We start from the raw sequence: 20357 nt of genomic DNA, 5'->3' as shown, positions 1-20357 counted from the left end.
TAGTATTAATCAAAAAAAAAAAAAAAAAAGAGGGGGAGAGGGAAGGATGTTGGTATCCTAATAGAAATTGGGGTGGGAATTCTCCAGTTAAGATGGTATACAATTAAAAGGATTAAAAAAATTTTCCAAGAGAAATCACCAAAACTATGATCTACCTGAACTTTTTTTTCCCCGTGGGACCGCCAGTTTAAGATACTTTTGAAACTTTGGAGCTGAAAGTCCCACAGAACTGATGGGTTATGATGCTAGAAGTACTGAGGTTGTGAAACCTTGTATATGATAGGGAAAAGTGGGTTTACTTAGGTTTTTTAAAATACTCAGGATTTGTGTTGAGATGTACTTAGATAGTATGTCTGGGGAAAAAAAAAATCTTCCTGTTAAGGTTTTAGCTCCCAGGCATCCACAACAAAAGCTATAATTGGACTAGAAAGAGTAGTCACAGGATGACTGGAGATATGAAGAGGTTGTAAAAGGAGTGACTAAATAAATGAGGACTGTTCAGACAGAAAAAATACCTGTGGGGAATATGGCAACAATCAATAAAATCACAAATGGCAGCAAGGGGCTGAATGATTTCATTCTCATTAAGTGGTAACAGTGGGCTCTGAATTAAACTACCAAGTTAAAACAAAGGGAATCATCTCTTCATACAACACATAGGTAGATTTTGGTGTTTATTACCATATGATGATTAAGTTGCCAAAAGTTTCCCTGTGGGTTAGGCAAATTTATGGAAGGAAAAACCCACTGATGGCTATTGCACACAAAGGCATCATCTTCAATTTAGGAAGTCCGTGATGACACATTGCTGGAGCCTGGGAACTACACAAGGAAATGGTACCATATGCTGCCCTGTTCTTAGTCTTTTCCCCAGACTTTCATTAGCGTCCATGGTTTTCTTTGGCGGGAGGGAGTTGTTTCTGTTAGTGGTTACAAAATATTTCTGGCTTTATGCTTACCCCAGTCACTCTGAATCATGACTGGGTGAAAACAAGCGCTCAGCACAGTTAATGTTATAATGCTATATAATGTCTAAGGGTAAGGCAGCGATGTTTGATAGTCACAGAATACAGATACGTGGATTTCCTGGTTAGGTCAGCTGGATCTGCCCCACAGGACTTCTGTGGAAACCTTGTTTGGAAACTGTCCAGACTTCTGTCAGCTCCAGAGAGGGAAGGACTAAGGGCTGGATCCTGTTTGTTAGCTCAGTCACAGCCATTTTTGGTGGTATAAATAACAGTGCCCATGGCCTCCTGGCTGCGAGGTTAGATGGTCCTTTGGGCTGACCCAGTACAGCCATTGTTCTGACTTAAAAAACAAAACAAAAGCATGTCCCAGTGTGTGTGTGACTGCATCAGCCAGCTGGACCTGCACTGGGAAGAGCAGATCTCACTGCAGGCACTACTGCAGGGTAAGGGACATGGAGCTCTGCTGCCCTAGGCTGGAGGCTGGACCTAGGCTCCCTGGTTGCCAAGCAGGCTGGAATAAAGCGCTGGAGAGGCAAGGCGGGAGACCCTGGGGAGCTGGGCTTGCAGAGGTGGTAGCACTGTGACCGCTGCTTCTGGCAGGCGTTGCTAGACTTGCCCCTGTTCCCTCCCTCAGTGGTGGCAGTGGTCAGCGTGCCTTTCCAGGGCTGCAGCTGGGGCTGGCCTAGTGGCAGGGCCAACTCTGTGTTTCTTTTCCAGGCATTTTGCTGCCCAAGGCAAATACTGACTTTGAGCTCCTAAACAGCCCTAGGAGAGTGAAGGTTGCTTATCTCTGTTGTATCTAAATATGAAAAAAGCCTTTGGGAGTGGAGAGTGTTCAACCACATAACAGCCCTAGCTGACTATGACAAAAGCCAGGAAAGAGTCCAAAATATTGATCAAGGAAGAAAGGGAGTAATCTACCTGGAGCCTGAAGACTTTAGAGAGCCAGAGCATAGAAGCGCTACTGGCCTCAAGCAGGAGTGTTTGTCCACAGGAGCTACTACCTGACCGGCAMCCCTGTCCTCTTCAGTGCAGGAATAGCGCAAGGGTTCTCCATTGCTCCGCTGAAAGCRCGTGGGCCTGGATTTTGGCCCAGGATGACTTTTGGTGGAGCAGACCACCTAAACAGCCTATAGTCCCACTGCTGCTTTCTGTGATCATTCAGGCTCTTTTGGCGTGGGATGGCCTGATACGCTGGGAGAGGCTGACTCTGCCAATGCTCTTGGCTAGCTGGAAGCCATGGGGCTGCCTCCAGCACGCTGTTGCCTGACGGCACACAAGCCTTGCTAACAGGGGTGTGTAGCTTCCAGGCAAAAGCTTCTCCACACCTGCTACTAAACGACTGATATCCTTTCGGTGAGGAGCAGCCCTCTGCCTTGCCTCTAAGTGGCATGAGCTTCCCATGCTCTGGGGCAGTAACTGTGTACTCAGCCTGGTGTCTGGTTCTGGCACCTACTCTGTGCTCCCGTAAGAAGCCATTTAGTGGTGCAAAGCAGTGCAGTGGGGTTAGTGCTGAGCTGGCTTTTGTTTGTGTCCTGGGTCACTTACTATCACTAAGGTAGTTGTCCACAGGGACTTACACTTGAGCATAGGCAAGCTGAACTYGGGCTTTGGAGGAATCTCTTCTCAGAGTGTTGTAGGTTCAGAAACGCCTGTACCTCAGGGAGGGAAAATTGAGGGGGACAGAAGGGGAAGGAGAGACGGAGAAACAAACTGATGCACGAGCAGTGGAAGTTAGGGAGCCTGACTTCTTGTGTTGTGCAGTCGGGTTCTTTGTAGTGTATTGATAGGAGAGCTGTGTTTGAATGTTTTCCTGCAGCTGGCTATGCTCAGAGATGTGCCTGCTTTTGTGTCTCATGAGATCTGGTTTCATGCTGCAGCTTTTCTCTGAGTGTGAAGCACTAAGAAGTTTGCTCTCCTTTCACTGGCTGCTGGTTTTTATGAAACTTGCAGAAACTTTGTTCCTCTGGGATTTTTGTTTCTCTGTCAAACTGGGAGAAAAATGACCAGTGGGTAAAAACAAGTTGTTTGGGGGTTATAGAGAGACAGGTACACTGCAAGCAGACAATTTGCAGGCACAGGAGAAGAGAGRAAAATGTTAGTCTGGGCTGTGTGTGTTCTTATTGCTCTCTGAAGTGCTTGGAGGACCGGGATATTCTCGTGCTAATTTAAGCGGAGCTGTGCTCCCGCGCAGTTCTCAATGTGGGGCTGGGCATGTGTGTGTAGGGGACTGATCTGGAGATGAATGCATAAGCTTTAACATCTTAGGAAAAAGGTTGAGAATCTAAAATCAAAACCGTACTTGCTCCTTCCCCATGCACAGTCAGGAAGAGTAAYAGACACAGAGGACAGGGGGTTTTGGTGGCACATGTACACTCCAGGGGTTTGACTGTACCTCCCAGCCAACCAGTCCCAGTATTTACAGCTCTTTTGCTCCCGAGAGGCTGAGACATATTTTACAGACTATCTCCATAGGTGAATAGCTGGGACTCCAGGCAAACAAACCCCCCTTTGCTCTGCCTGGCAGAGCCCTGAGATAGAAACCATCTGAAATAAAGTTTCTTCTGAAAGATACTCAGATGGCCTTCAACAGTGCTGTGTCCTTTTTGGAGGTAAACTCATCTCAGAGTGTAGGGCAGCCCTCCCATTGCTCTCCCGGGGGGCAGTTGTCCTTTCCAATTTTTTTTCCTCTCTCTCCACACTTGTTTCACAACCCTGCGGTGAGCAAATCTTACCACAAAGAGTCTACTGGCTCATGTCTGCTTGTCTGCGGATTTGCAAGGAAGCCTAAGCTCAGAACTATAGGAATAAGGTGGATTTCTTAGTTTCAATACATCAAGTTATGACTAGGTTTGGTAGAGAGAAGCTTCTTGCCCTCTGTGTGGCCCTTGAGCCCTGCTCTGACAGACTGCAGCAGTGGTTGCAATGTATGATGGCCTGTCAGGGTAGTGGAATCAAGCAGATGACTGTCTTTCCCAACTATTTTTACCAAAATATGGTTATAAGAGAGTTTTCATTCTCCTAACAAATGAATTACCTTATAAATCTTGCTTTTTCCAAGGGAATACATAGAATTTAGTGCCACAGCATGTTCAGGGAAAGCCTCATTTACTTATTTTGGTTATACGAATATGGCACGTTGTTATGCTGGATCCAGTCTTGCCTTATCCTCCTGAAACTAGCAGAGAGATTCCTCCTCATGGCTGTGGAGGTCTGCTGGTTATAAACACTGAAAAACCCGAATTGGAATAGACAAAGGTCCATTCAAGACTGGACTTCCCATCGAGTTTTAGTGCTTTGCACTGTGCAACCTTTTTGGGGTATTGCCAGCAGCTTGGCTGGTAGGGTGGAATGCAGGGTAGAGGGGATAGTGAAACACTGTAAAATCAATGAGCAAGGACACATGGGACAAAATGCATGGGCTGAGCTTTACAGCTTCTTTATATATAGCCAGAATCTATCCCACATTGTAACAGCTTCAGTGATACCAGTGGTTTACTGAGTTGCAACAATTTGTTTTGTGAAACCACTGTTAAATGTGTGTGTGTGAGTATATGCGCTGTATGTATATATAAAAAAATTATCTCTCTATATATAGTTAAAAGCAATCTTCAAGTATCAGCTAATTAATTTGAGGATCTTTAGAGGCTGGAATGTGTTCAGCCAGTGATGGGGATGTGATGCTGCCACAACCTGAGACTGAGGGCAGTGAGGCCCTTGAAGATGCTCAGTTCTTAGTGATGGCTTAAGGGAGTAACCCAGAGGAACCAGCTAGGCTGTATCAGGTGGCCATAAGGTCCCAACCRAAGTTAAAGCAGGCATTTAGGGTGTGACGTATGGAAGAGCTCTTTGCTTTCATTGAGTCTTTTGTCAATTTTGTATAGCTATAACATTTTTTTCCCTCGACCCATTCAATGTGTGCTTTGAAGTATATGCTATTTAAACTAGTGGAATGGGAAAAAATATCATATCCTGGTAGCATGTAGTGTCAAGCAACTGTAAGGACATGTGGTAGCTCAGTTAGGAATTTGTGACTGTAAAGATGAACAGTTAGTAATGTTGAAGGGTTCAAGCTAAGATTAAAAGCTGAGCCAGAACTGTTCTGTTCCATGTGTGGGTCATGTCTGTGAAAATGTTCAGGCTTAGATTGTTAAAATTAGGCAGCCAACTTTATTGATGCCTCAATAAATATTTGTTTTCAAACTAGGGAATTGGGTAGCGTTCGGGGTTTAGCAGCTTTGAGTATCAGGCAATGCACTGGATGATTAAAGAAGTTGAAATGATTAACTGTAGATGCCTGCCTTTGAAAAAGATGGACCTTTACCTATGCAAGCTTTCAGGGCTTTTTCATTTCTAAAATGGAGATAATATTTTCCAGTATGGCCCTTGGGACTTTGCTAGTTTGAATGGATTAACACCAGACAAAAGCTTTAGGATCTCTGGATGGGAAAGTGCTGTGGAAATACAGTGTATTATTGTGCTATCCTTTGAGATGTTTCTGTGAAGCCAGTGGTGTCTGTCATCATAATAAAGAAAGCCTTAGAGAAGCTAACGAAATAATGATCCTTCTTCTTTTCTAGCTATTCTTTGAAAGGGCAAAYGCAATGAGTGATAATGGTTTAATGAGAAAGAGTCATTAGGGCACCCAGCCTGCATCTTTAGAAGTGCAAGGCATTTCGGGAGATCTGAAAATGACTCGGAGAACAAAACCAAAGTAGCTCTGTGAGAATATTAAACTGTTATTTGTATTCTCTTTGCCTGCTGATTGAAACCAGTGATCTCTCTCATTGGCTGGTGGCCGATACATGGATAGTCACGGATGTGGCTTTTTTGGCACTTCAGCACCATTGGAAAGGGGTGGCCTGAGGAAGCACCTCAGTGTTTGCCCTCCATCTGTTATCCACTGCTTAGAGCTTAGTGTTACTTGAGGACTCCTGACCTGTTGAATTTGTATGTGTTGGAGGCCTCGTGCAGTGGAATTAATTGTCCTGAATTATTCAGTTTTATTAATCGAGCTGCTTCAGTTTCAAAGTTTGCTGGAAGGGAAAGCTGCTAGGTGATTTGTATGGCATTGATACCTACAGAGAGATTTAGTATTAAAGAGCTAAACTCCAAAGCAAGGAGTTTGTGCGAGATTTGAAACACCCCTCATTGGGTGTTCATAAGAGGAAGGTTAGTTCAGCCCATTCCAGGAAAGAACCAGTTTGCAAAACAATGAGGAATTGTGTTTGAAAGATATGCAAAAGTAAATGTGTTAGAGCCTCATCAGTAATAAAATAAAGCCTCTTACCTCATGGATTTTTGTTACTGATTGGCTTGGAAGTCTGAAACCAGCCATCTGGTTTTGCAGCGTGGCCCTTTCAGCGTGCTTCTGCGTGGTGCTAGCCGCACCAAAGCAACGAGGAGGTGGCCCGGGCTGGGTGCAGGCTCTGGCATTGCTCAGTTTCTGCATGAGCCCAGAGCTGCTGGGCGCAGCGGTGCTGTTCACTGCGATGCCAGAAGAATGACATGGGCCATTTCCGTGTCAAGTGGACAAGCAGCAGAGGGTTGGTCTCAAGCAAAACCACAAGGCTGCTGATGCTGGAGGCTTGCTGAGCTTAGAAAATTAGAAAGTTACTGGAGCTCATTTCCAGGAAAAGTGTTGAATTTCTAAATGTTCTTTAATCTGTTTAGTAAGAAGGATGCTTAAGGAGAGGAAGTCAGGGGCCGTGAACAAATTCTCATTTTAATAAAATATTAAGTTTGTTCTGGGAGGCTCTTTGTGAGGGTCTTTCCCTATCTGCCTGGTAAGGATCGTATTTCCTCTATATGATAGAGCATGYGTGGAGTCAGGAGCCGGGTCTTCCCTGCTGTTTGGGTGTGGGGGGTGGGCTCTGCATGCAGCTCGGTACACCCACTCCTAAAGCAGCTGGTGTTGACCTCTGTTCACAGTGGGATCCTGAACTAGATAATTGTTGATCTGTTTTGATAGGAAAAAAATCTTGTTTGTTAGGAAGAGCAGAGTATGAAAACAGAGAAGAGAAACAAGCAGGGCAAAGTGGGGTTTCGACAATGCCCACAAATGAGGAGGAGGAAGCCGCAGAAAACCCTCTGTGACGAAGCAGCCCTTTTTTCCAGTCACGAATGGGTAATGCCACCCCCAGATCATCTGCTCCTCTGGGTGGGATTTGCTAGTGTAGGGGCCTGAATCTGTCTCTGTAACTCAAGATAAGTTAAATTCCTGGCACAAAGTAGGATGGGGGGGACTGAGGACTCAAGATACCAGTTTAGATACATTTTTCTCTAGCTGTTACAAATCTGAGCTGCTTTTGGATCCCTATCTCAAAGTCAAAAATCACCCTACGTAAATAAAGTTGTTGATGATGCGTTTAATTTTGATTCCTTTGTTGGATTTGTTTGAAAAGAGAGTTTCTGTGCTGAGGGTGCTGCTGAGATCAGAGTCCTCCCTTATAGATATCAACCACAATTGGACACCAGTGCATGAGAGCAGAACCCCCTGAAGTCCACAGAGATCTTCACAGTGGCACCGTAGTTACCCATGCCCTGTAGGAGCAATCAATACAGGGACAGACCCTACCCAAAGGACTCCAGTTTTCTTCTCTTTTCTGCTGGCCACCCTGAATGATACACAAAAGCTGTAGCTGCAAGGGTAATAATGTTCAGTAGTGTAATGGTCACGCTGTAACTCTTATCGGTTCGCATGGTCATTTTCCTCCCCTGAGTTCTGATAACCACACAAACTCTTTTTGTCTCCTCTTTTCTCCAGGTCGACAGACTATGGCACTACCTATGAAAAGCTAAATGACAAAGTGGGCCTGAAGACTGTGCTGAGCTACCTTTATGTCAGTCCCACTAACAAGAGGAAGGTAAGGGAGAGGCAGTGACCAGGTAGCTATAGAAATAAAATTGCAACGTTGTGTTCATTGAGAGGAATTATGACCCTAAAGTAAAATCCATTGGCAATTCATGAGAGCTGAAATTTGTGCTCCAAGTTGCACTAGTGCATTTCCATCGAGTTTGGTAGAATTATGTCTATTTTGTCTATTTTTGCCTATTTTGATCAGGATGAAGTCCTTAATCTCCTGCTGAATGTGTCTAGTCTGTTGTTAGAGAAATAAAAGGATAGCTTTTATTTGCTTCTGACTATTATACCTTTAAACAAGCTGAACTCGCACAAATGCTTCTGGGATTCTAGCTAATACTTGCCTCGGCTAATACACCTTCCCTTGACTTCTTTGCCACTTTATTATTAGAAATACTGAGTAAAAGACATTCCTTCCTGCATTCAACACTTTTCCCTTTTATGCTTTCCTAGCTTGACAGAGGAGTTGGAGGTAAAGATGTAAATGACATTTTCATTGGTTACATCATGTAAGGGGGCTGAAAGGAGAATATGCCTGGGAGAGTGGGTGGGAGACCTAAGGCTTGATTTGAATGTGTAGGAGAGAATATGAGGTCATAGCTTTCAACCCCCTGCTCACGCTTCCCACGTGATGCAATTAGGGCTGCGGCTGGCTCGCACAGCGCAGCCCAGGAGTTACCACTCAGTGCCTTTTTGATTTAAAATTAGTGGCTGCGCTGATTCAAGGGAGGTGGCGGGACAACGGCGCTTTCAGCTACCCACAGAAATCAACGTGGGAGGGCTGCAGCGTGTAGCTAATTGCTGTCAGGGGAGTTGTGTGGTTGGATGGTGTGCAGCCCCTTCTGCTGGATCACTTCCAAACTGCCCATCTCCTGCCTCCCTCGATAGGTTTGCAAAGTTGTATTTTGCTACTCATGCTGTTATTATTATTACTATTGTTTTTTCCATCACTGGTCAGTCCACAGAGGTTTCAAGATTGATGTTTATTTCAGTGTATTCAACCTTAAGGCAATTGTAGCTCTGATTACTATAGACAACCATATATGTGTGTTTGAGTGTATGGAGGAGAGGGAGCGGACAGTGGGCAGGGGTCAGCTTTTATTTTTTCTGATGCAGAAGCTGAATTGCTTGAAAACTACCTTGACTACTTTGTTCTGAGCAAAATGGAAATGAAGTATGTTTATAATGAACTCTTCCAGCCTTTAATAAAGAAAAAAGCCCAACAGTTCCCCCCTCCTAAATCCAACACGATGGATCCATGAAGCTAGCCGAAGAGTTAATTCTTGTTCATTCTGTTTCCAAAGCAACTCTGCCCACCCCAAATCAGAGGCAATATGCTCAGTTACAAATACTACGTCACTGGCGTAAACTCTCCCTAACTAATCAGAGTACTAGGATATATGTTTATCTTCTAGCAGTTTCTCAAGCTATCARTCTTTACAGATTTAGCAGTCTTTTCTCTCTCTCTTTTTTTTTATTAATAACACTTATATCTCATCATTTAGTGACATGCAGAGCCCTCTTTACCTGCTGTTTCCTTGTTTCAAGTGATAATCTTTTAAGAAAATGATTTCTGGACCTGCCTGTCTTCCCTCTTTGTCTTGCCTCTGAAAAGTCTTTTGAAATGTAGAGATGGGCTGTAAGGAAAATCCACAGGAAACCAAGCTTCAGTATTGCCTGCTGTGGGAAAAACTGGTTTTCATTCTTTCTATCTCTGCTAAATTTATGCACACTGTTACTGTGCATGGTTAAATAGCTGGTTTGTCCTGACCCAGAGCTGACTCTGCTTTGTTGACAGGCGAAGCAATTCCAGGCATCCAGGCAGCGTTTGAAAAGTGCCTGGAGAAGGTGTCACTGGATTGGAGTATCTGGGGTTTATCAAATTCAATATCAGGCTTACTTGTGCACCTACTCCTTACAGAGTCATAAAGCTGTGCGCCACACAAAATGCACTTAGGTTGTAATCTTCTCCCAGTCTCTCTGGGTGAATAGTGTTTCAGTGGCCTGCAGAGTAAGCATCATGTTTTCGCTGAGCTCCCACAGACAACCACCAATAATGAATCACAAAGCAGGAGGTGAATCAGTTGCACCCTGGTAGAGCAAACCTAGATAGATCCCTTGTCCTTCATCTCTAACAGCATGAGTGCTGGCCAGTTGAACAAAATGCAGTGATCCCTTGCTAGCCCCAAAAACAGATCTTTATTTTAGGCAATAAACAGTGGGAGGAAGACACCAAAAGCAACAGACGTGCGCAAGGGCTGTGCATGCACAACGAAACRTGCAGACCTTTGCCAGGCAAGATATTTTCTCCTTAGGCATCAGCTCGCAGGTACTGTTTGGACCCTGCATGCCTCACAGCTCCTGTCGATTTTTGATGGGTTTGCACACTGTTGCTAATGCTCTCTGCTCATTAGTGCTTAGAGGATTAGCAGCTACTTGGAGGAGGGGAAAAGCTTTCCATACATTCATTCCTAATTGATTTACTAGTGAGAAGGATAATTACCTCTCAGCTACCCTGCAGAACTATAGTGGGAATTACCTGTCAGATGTCTTTGAAGCCCCAAAATGCCTCTCTTCAGCTGTTAAATAGGAATTATACATTCAGCCAAATGCTGGTTACATAAACATCTTTTACTTGAATTGTGGCATAACCCTGGGCTCAATTAAAATATGAGGAAGGAGGATTTAAAAGCTGCTCTTTTTCTTTCTTCCTCTTCTAAATAAAAGCTTTTTGTTTCCAATTTCTTTTATTTGTATTTTTTATTTTATTTTTGGTGTGAATATGGCAAGTTATTCGGTGGCTTCTGCTGTATTTCAGTGCTCAGTGGTTCCAGGTCATCGGGGGATGGTCTCAAAAGCAACATCTCTGCTTATTGCAGTACAGGGGATCAGACGGGGCCGAGGTCCAAATGGAGGGGCTGAGCAGCTGGGTGAGACATGGCTTCCACTCAGGATCTGAGAGCCTGTGACCCATCTCTTTGTGTTTTTTCCCTCTTGCCCCCAAGAAAGCCATGTCTGATGCACACCTTACACTCATGGGAGGGCATAAAGCCCCTCTGAGAGCTTATTAGAGAATCCTGAATTATGGCACTCCAACACTCATCCTTTTTTTTTTAAAGTGTGTGTGGTTGTTTTTTTTACAAAGTGGATACCTTTCTGGAAGCTATATCAAGCCTAAGTTTTTGAGCTTAATGCAGGAATGACTTGGTGAAATTCTGGAGCCTGTACTGCACATGGAGGTCAGGCTTGATGACTTAATGGCTCCTTTAGGCCTTAAAATCTTGCATTCACTTGGGTTTTCTATTGCCACCCTCAAAGGTCATATCTGAGCATCTGCTATATAACATTGATAGCAAAAGCAAGTCCCGTTAGCTTCACATATTGTTGACTTTCCTTCTCTTTTAAGCTAAAAACTCTTGTTGCAGTTGGTTTATATACTTAGTCAATTTTATTCATCTCGTGTTCTTTAGGCTTCCTTCTAAGCTGCTCCTGCGTGTGTCTCCCATCCCTAGCCAGAGAGCCCCAGCAGAGCATTGAATGTTAACCCTGTCAGTGTTAGGTCTCCTGCCCTGTCCTGTAATGTCCTCCCTGCCACAGCAGATTGRCGAGTGCTGGGCATCGTGGAGCAGCCTGGAAGCAGCCGGTCGCTCCTTTGTGCCTGCTGCTCCTCTGTGAAACCAGCCGGTCATTACTGTTTATCAGCGGGCAAAATCACAGTGGAGAGGTCATGTCCTGTTCCTGAAGAGAAAAAAGGCAGCTCAGGAGAGAGAGGGGAAGAGATGAAGAAACGCAGTTCCTGCTGTTATCACGATGAATCCATGATGGCCTCAGTTCTCCCTAGGCATCTCCTGGCTGTGTTGGTGTTTGGCACTTGCAGGCCAGATGCAGTCTGTGAGTGTGCCTTGGTTTTACGAATTGCTACTGGCTGATATCAGCTCCCAGAGTTAGCCAAGGCATAGAGGCTCGTAGCCAAGACTGAGAGCTGAGATGGCTTAGCTGCATGCCCACGTGGTGCCCAGCAGAGGCAGCAGGGCTGGGTCTCAGAGCCCCTGCTCCCAGCTGCTAACCCGTCCTGCTGCTGGCTGCTTGCGGAGGTGAGATGGGGAGTGTCTGTGCAGGACAATTCCTAGAAATCGCAAGAAGGTATTTGAAAAATGCCCCTTTGGTTGTGTAATTTGAGGTTTTGCAGTGGTAATTAAGCCAATGTAATGACAGGCAGACGTCAAATGGAGTGGTTGAGAACACCTCTTCCCAGCTATGCTTCCTCTTGCCTGTCTTGCATCATTGCTAATGATCAGGGCTGGCTTGCTGATCTGAGCGAGCCCCCGGCATGTGAAATGGGACCACTCTGGAGAGCAGCTGTAAGGGGATAGTCGAGTGCGCTGCAGCCCCTTGTGAATGTGCATCTCCATCAGGGATGGCTGCACCAGAGCAGATGTTTCCTTCCGTGAGCCAGGGCTGCTTTGTCTCCCTGTGAAGCAGTCATACTGCTAGTTCCCCTTTTCTAAGAACTAACAAACTCATGGTTTCACGGCACTTTGTGACTGGCCAGGGTACGTATGGGCTCTGCTGCTGGGAAGTGAAACTGCTGGACTTTTATCTGCTGTGCTGGCAGGTCGTCGGGCTGTTTCTTTTTTCACTTCCATGGTTGGGGCTGGTATTTAGATCAGGAAAATCTGGATTGAGTTCTCATTAGTACTGTGAAATTCCACGTGATCCTTAGACATAGCAATTGGACTACTCAGAACTCCTGAGGGCTATGGCTTTCTTAAGAGTTACTGTTTTGAGTCACAGTGGGAGACCAAGTGCCTGTTGTTGTGATGCTTCCACCCTCATGAAGAGGCTCTAATCAGCAGAGAGTATTCCAGGATCCGTCTTTCCCTTCAGTGCATCCTCCCACCAGGTTGTTTGCCTGAGAGGCCACGTGAGAAAGTATCTGCCTAGGCCCAGTTGACAGTGAGCCTACAGGTTGCAATGAGCCTGATGATTCAGCAGTGAACTTCAGAGAGGGGAAACATTCATGTATGTTTAGCAACACGCCTTCCTTGCAGATGAAGGCAATTTAAAGGTTGAGTGCTGTGAAAAGTTGGGACTCAAAAATTCATAGCTTTGACTTATCTACCCCACGATTACACGCCTCTATTCTGTCTTTAGGGATATGACRAAAGGCTGCTTTTGCTCTCTGCTGGGCGGGAGAATCTCAGTTCTTTGCTGACCTTTAATGCTGTTTTTTGGGGCATTAGTTGTATTTTACTAGAGACAGATTTTTACAGCGGTGTGGGAATTACAATTTTTTATTTCTTCCAAAGTGCTAGGGGAAAAAACAGTCTCTTCTATTTTAATATGAACATTTCTCCCGACTTCTTTAATTCTCATTTTCTCTCTATCCCAATTTTGTTGTTTTTTTATTGGTGGTGCTGAAAACTTTTTGTTAGAAAAGTGGGTATTTTCTGCAAATAACCAAGCCTCAAATTCTTTGACTAACTGCCCATGCTTCAAAATAGCACTCCTTGGAGCTGAAGTGCTTTGAGTCCCTGTTCCTTGGCATGGGCTGGTCTCTTGGGTAAGATCACCTGTCTCATCAACATTTGCTTTCTCCTCGTTTGTTGGTAATAGGATAGAGATATGTAGAGTCTTTCCAAGGAGTGCAGAAAGTAGAGCAGAACAGAAATGCCGTGTAACTGAAGTGCTGCTCCTTTCAGGCACCAAGGAGCCGTTTTGAATCCCAAGGAATTGCTGTTGAACCATAGATTTCTTGTATTATTTTTTCCACAAAATGCTCTGTGAAGAGTGAATATTCTTGGTGAAGCTGTTGTTTAGTTGAAAACCCAGTTTTCACTAGGAAACTTTTATCTCTAAAAATCCCTCTCTTGGGATTCCTGTGGAGGTTGAGAGGACAGAGTTAAAAAGCATTTAATAAAAGAAAAAAAGAGGAAAAAAAGGAAGAGAATGACAACTCTAACCAACAAAATCAAACCAGAAGCCACTTGCCTGTATACAGTATTGTTCAGATGGGAAGCGGATAAATGTGAGGCCCTGATTGCATGTAAGATCTGTGATAATGGTTCTGATGTCTTAGAAAACCTTCCTTCATGAATTTGCTTTGGATTTCAATGGGATGCATTCATCTTTAGCTTTTTTCCTGTGCTTTTACAATCGTCATTGTAGGTGATATTATGCTGACTCTCTGCACAGAAAGAAACATCACCCAGCAACAGGGGCTGAAATGAGGATTTCCCCCCATTTTTTTTTTCCCTTATAGCAGAACTGAAGCATGAGAGATTTTATTTGCCAATAGACCTTCTAGCTAAGGGATGTGAACAGTAGCTGCAAACAGCATAAGGCAGAAACAAAGTTGTGGTGCTCAGTCAAAGAGCTTTGAGGGAATGGTTTTGCAGACTAGTTTCCCAAATGTCACAGAGTCAAAATAGAAGGGCAGTCCGAATCGCTGACGCCATAAAACCCAAAGGCACGCGCCACCTCTCGTACCTACTTATGCCTCTGGACTCAGCCCATCGGAACGAGAAATGCTTGGACGTATTTGGCAAGTTGGAAGCTCTGAAAGCGGAGTCTAATTAGGTTTGTTTCTACATAGCTTCTTAGGGATAAAGTGAGGCAACTGTTTAAGCACTGGCAGAGAGCAATGCTGCGTTGCAGTTCAGGTTAATGAAGGAAGAAGTTAATTGTGACTGTAATATTGGAATTGCGGAGGAATGTATCTACCTAACTGGAAGCTAGCGAACACATTGAGAGCGACACCTGTGCTCTTACAGGAGTTAGAGATCCTAACTGAGTGCAAGTCCCTTTGACCTGCTTTTTATTTCTTCTTGCACACTTAAAGAATAATAAGTTGGGAGCAAACCCCTGCTGGTTATATGTGTCTCCAAAGGGAATTCCTGAGCTGTGAGTGGAGCCTCGGGGCGGAACAGTGGTCTGAATTGCTTTTGTTTCTGCCTTTATACCTTACTCCATTTGATCCCAGTGGGAATTCTGCAGCATTTTATTTTCTCCCTGCTCCTCAGATGTGTGATGGGCTAATGAAGCAGAGGTTCCAGCGCACACCTGATGCTTGCTAACCCAGCCTGAACTGAGCTGCCATCCTTTGCCAGAGCTCCCATTAGTCATCTGCTGTTTGTTTTTGTTTTTTGTTTTTTTCCCCTGAGATTGCAGCCCGAGCTATCGGTGAGGAACTGAGCTCTGGAGTATCCTAAAGCCATTTGGCAGAKGGAAGGTTTCTTTGGACCCTTCTTCCTTATTATACTGACATTGTGATAAACAGCATGTGCTACAAACTGACACTTGCTGGTGTGATCCCAGAGACCGTATTTATAACACAAAGGTGGTGGGCTGAGCTAGAGCCATGGGGCAGGAGTAATAGAACTATTTCTTCAACTGTCTTTTATCCCTAATCTTTTCCTTCAGCCCAAAGAAATACATTTACTGAATAGCTCTTGGCTTTGCAGCTGCCATTAACAGGGACTAAATTACCTGAACTGCAAATTGAGTGGTAATCATTTCTTCTTGCACCCCTTCTCTGGACTTACTGAGCTACGTAGGACATTCCTGGGCTTCTCAGCACTCTGAAAAACATGTCGCTCCCTCCAGAGCCTCGGTGGGCAGAACCTGCCTGCTGATGCGCAGGAGCGGCTGTAGCTCTAAAACACAGCATCTGGATCAGCTGAGCTCAGATTTCTCCATTCATACCAATAGGTTGTACAAATGTGACTGCAGTTTGGTCAACGTTGCGGTATATTCTATCTGGTAAATACACTTCAGGGACAGTCACTGTTAGTCTCAGAACTGACAATTTACATARGGAATAAAGATGGGAATGAAGAAGTATCATTTTCCTTCACTTTCTGATTAGGCAAAGACGATTTCCTTAAGGTCACTCATAGCATCCATAGCAGAGTCAGAYGATGTGTGACTTGATGTTTGATCTGCAGGGTTCAGTCTTGGGAGCCCTTATGCATGGGATTCTCTCTACTTGTCTGATTAAGTTCAGCTTGAACTTCTTACCTAAAAAAAGAAAGATTTTTTTTGTACATGTTTGCAGAATTATGACCTGAAACCCTCTGAAATGGAATCTCTTGAAATATGAATGTGTTGTAATACTTGAAGTAGAAGACTTGAGAAATTTCTMCTTTTGAAGGGGTTTTTACTGTCCCTTTTCAATTCAGAAAAGTCACATTTTCTCTATCGCTTCTCCTGACCCTTACTGGACAGGAAATACAGTTTCCCTATGCTGGTAGAATTAATTCATTAGTATTTTAAAAGTGGTTGAACATCAGTGAATGGAAGGCATTGAGATGCTGAGGCAAAATAGTAGCATTATTAGAATACTCTTAAAACATAAAAAGATTGTGAGCATACTCAGAAAGACCTTTAATTATTATTTTCTTTTTTAATGAATGCTTTCATCATCTGGTAAATAGGGCTTTGCAGATTTAATTCATTGCTCTTTGTAAAGCACTTTGAAACCTCTGGGTGGAATGCATGAACAAACAATAGCGTAAGATTTAGATTTAGCTACTTTTTTATTAAGGTAATACTGTTCATTTATTTATTTATTTATTTATCAGTACACATCACTGCAGTATCTAGGAATCTCTTTAATTCCAGATATTTCATGTCCTTCTGGTCACTTACAGACTTGCCCACGCCTCACCTGCTGGATGTGAACCTGATGTGGGTGCCTCCTTGCAGGCTTGTACTTCCCTGTTGTGACCTTTCTCCTACGCTGGGATCTCACAAACTACTTGCTATTGTCAACTTGATCAGAACTGTATTGTTTGGGGATTGTGCCTCTTTGGGGATCCTTGTAATCAAGGGGCCCCCGCGAGAGGGCACTCTGCCCTGCCATAGCCTGAAACTGGGATCTGGCGTGTCAGATGCCCCCCTGAGACCTGAGCTGACCTGTAGGGTCCTGTACTTCAAGAAGGAAGAAACCAGTAAGGTCTGGTCTTATGCAGATTTAGATTTTACCACTTCTGACTTGACATAAATCAGAGAAATAAACAGAGGTCCTGTAGTGTCTGCTGTCTTGGATGCACCCATTCATCAGCGCAGATGACAGCACAGAACTGGGATCCAAGTTTACATGAGATCCCCAACACAGATTTTTCCCTTTCTTAGTCTGGGACAATGTGATCGTTGTATCCCAGGGAAGGCTGTTCTTCAGTAGGCATGAACATGAAAACTGGAGGTTCTTGGAGCTTTTTCAGTTATTTCTCTGAAAAAGCAGGTGCATTAAGCAAAAAACCTGTGGAACCTCACCCACTGCCCATGTCAACTTTTTCTAAAATAAGCGCAGAACAGATAATTAACGAAATGCTCGCATATGGCATTATTTAATGGGGGCGGAGGGAGGGAGAGAGAGGTATCTGTTTCTATTTATACCTGGCTTACAGATGCTACATTGTTTCAGTGTTCGCAAAGAAAAAAAAAATTCCTATATTATGAAATTCCAGAATTAGGGTTGCCTATGTGCAGCCTTATGCATCTAAGCATTTCATCTCCTTGTGCTTATGCATTACGATAGCTTTTACTTGCATTTTTTCATAAGTTTCTGAACTATTCCTTCTCTCATAGTTTAGGCCTTCTGAATTGTAGGACATTAAAGGACACTGCTACAGAACTCTGTTTTCATCCATCTTCCCCATGCCTTTCTCTTCCTCTTTATTTTCTTCTCTTTCATTCTTCTTAAGTGAGGAATTACAATAGGACCCATCTCTACAACTGCTGCTAAAGAAATGTATTCATGTAATTAATGGTAAAATCTGAATGAAACTCCTACTCCCACTGTGTAGAGTTGCAGTTGTCACTGCRAGGTGATGGAGGTGGGCTCTTTCCTCTGAACTTTATGCATTATTCTTGTCTTTTCCGTGTCCTCACGCTTCTGTATTGCAGGGATCTCTGCTACTGCTCTGCCTGTGTACTTCACCCTGTAGCTCTAGAGAGACAGGCTCCTGCAGGGCCTTGGGGCTGGTACGAGGCCGTAAAGAGAAGAGATGGGGTAAAACTGGAAAGGTCACATCCACGTTCAGATGTGAGCTTCCCTGATGTCAGCTGTCGGTATGTAATAAAGAGGTAGTTTGTTCCAATTTAGTCAGCAAGCATTAAAGGACAGATCAGAAGTTATAACATCCACTAAAATAAAGCTGCAATTTTGTCGCTTAGCATGGCCATTGCTTTTACAAAGTGGGCCAGAGCTGACTTGTATGAGCTGTCAGAGTGCCCTGCCTGGTTAAAGCGGCAAAGACGGCCTGTCGGGATGTATCTCCTCGTAGGGGCTGCCTGGGGTTCATCACCAGCCTGCCAGCAGGGTGGGCACGGCTGTAGGTCCTGACGTAGGGCAGGTTTATGAGACTTCCTTCCTTTTCCCACTCCTCTCTACCTCTGTCTGAACCATGGCTTTCTCCTTTACTGCTGCAGCTCCAATAATATATTAATTTATGAAGTATGAAGAATGAGGTAGTTTTGAATTAACAAGGAGGGGAATGGTGCTTCGCAGTCAGCAGGATAATCAATCAATAATAATGAGTCAGCATGTCCTGCTATTAAAAATAATAGAATGGGTGGAGAGCAGCCCTTGGAAAAGGGGCTGGTGGGTCCTTGCAGAGACTGAATAATGCTGTGACCTTGATCTTTAGTGATTAGAACTAATTTGCCAGGACACAGTTGTTTTTCTTGGAGGAAAAAAAAAAAAAAAAAGCCAAGCACTCAAACCCAGCAATCCTGGGCAAAGTGTAATTTTATTTGGTTCTTTTCAAAAATGAAGAATAAAATAAAGGAACGCAGTATTACTCATTGAGTGATTTATTTATTTATTTWTTTTTTTATGACTAGGTTAGCAGAGTCTGCAGGGTACATGCTGGCAGTTGAAAGATCAGGACACTGTCTCCATTTCTGCAGTAGACAGTGTGCCTTTCAGCAGGTTGCTTAATCTCTCTGGGCCTTGCTTTGAGTGGAGGCAGTTTTTGTGCTTCATCTGCATAGACTTGAAGTGCACTGGAGCAGGGGAGCATTTCTGTCGTGACTGAATCACGCACAGCACGCTGGTGACTGTACTCTCACCCACAGTGTCCGAGAGCTGCACTGTTGTGGCTATTGCTAACTCAGTGATGTGTCCAGAGCTCTGGTTTCGCTCTGTGTTACTCCCCTTCCATATTTCCTGTGCTTCCCAGATATGCACATCTGCCTCTTAGCGTGTGTATGCAACGACTTTATCCCAGGTAGCACTGTGGATCTTTGAAGCCCTTGCATGGTTGTGTTAGGAGCTGTTTTTTCTTTGCCACGGAGTTTAGTTGGGCTAGATTTCAGAGAAACCTTTCAGCAACTCTGAGAGTGCCTTTTGCACTAGCCAGAGTTCATTGCTCTTGACCCTRTCCATCTTAAAATGCCCTGTTTCTTTATATACAGACATTGGTGGACACAGGGAGTAATGACAGGGATTTTCCAAGTGGTTCGCAGATACAGTCAGGGTAAACCCAGGCTGCAATTTTCTCATAAATCTGGGGAATCAGCACTTTGGCCAGTCCTCATGTGCTCGCTGAGGAGAGATTCATGCTGCTGTTCTCAGTGGGTCCCACAGCCCTGTAATGCTCTGTTGCAGCCGATCTGGTTGTCCTTTCTCTAATGAAAAAGCTTATCTGACATTTTTTGATTCCCTTGGAAAACACCTTCTGCATGGCTGGCCAATATGATCTTGACAAATGATTGGAAGAAAGCAGCAAGCCTGACAGAGTCTGTGCACGGAGACAGGAGCGGGAATGAAGTGGAGACGATGAGTGCAGGGCTCAAGACCTGGCAATAGGTGGAAAGATGGAGTCAGTTGGCAATTTTGTGACTTTTGCCAATTGATACCTAAATCAAAGTGTTACGGTTGAGCTGGAGAGAAAACCTTTGTCTCTTCCATCTCGCCCTCCCCTTACCCTGGTTCTTCAGGACACCGCTGTGACCAGGGCTTGGCTCATGTATATGCACGGGAAGATGCAGAAAAGAAGGTATGTGACTTTCCCAAGGCTGTTGAGGCGTCAGTAACACTGTTAGAATAGGACGTAGCAGCTATGATTCCCAATCAATGGGGCAGTCACTCGCTTCCTCAGTGTATAATCACAGACAAGACTTCTACCATGAACCTGCAAGGACTGTATCATTGGGAGGTAGTTTTGCAAATGTTATGGGAAATGTGAAATCCAGTGAGCTGCTTTTTGTGAATCCTGTTCCTAGGTCCTGAATCTTCCCTAATGTTAGGATCTTTAACACCTCAGTTAAGATGTGGAGCTTGCTGCAATGGTGGATAGCTTAGAGCTTAGTGCTACTGTGCAGAGCACTGCAATATCATGATGTTTTGTAATTTTWACCCTTAATTCTTGGGCACCTCAGCTTTCCATCGAGAAAATGGGATAAATGCTCTGCTAGTCCCTGGGCTTCTTCCAGCGGTGGGATGTTAGGAAGAGAAATGCATTAAAGGCAGTGAGGGACATGGGGAATAGATGCCAGGTAAGTAAATTGAGATAGATTGT

General features: G+C 44.2%; 1 protein-coding gene across 1 annotated transcript in view; it reads left to right on the top strand.

Annotated features, from left to right (window-relative positions):
* Positions 1-20357, top strand: part of SORCS3 (sortilin related VPS10 domain containing receptor 3) — a 337032-nt gene that overhangs the window by 162798 nt on the left and 153877 nt on the right. Inside the window, exon 3 of the mRNA XM_026069736.1 lies at positions 7735-7834. Coding sequence (XP_025925521.1) covers positions 7735-7834 — 100 coding nt within the window. The remainder of the gene's footprint in view (positions 1-7734; positions 7835-20357) is intronic.

Source organism: Apteryx rowi, unplaced genomic scaffold, assembly GCF_003343035.1.
Source record: "Apteryx rowi isolate R43461 unplaced genomic scaffold, aptRow1 scaffold_3, whole genome shotgun sequence".
Classification (NCBI taxonomy): Eukaryota; Metazoa; Chordata; class Aves; order Apterygiformes; family Apterygidae; genus Apteryx; species Apteryx rowi.
The sequence above is the reverse complement of the archived record's forward strand: the minus strand, read 5'-3'. Positions and strand labels throughout refer to the sequence as shown.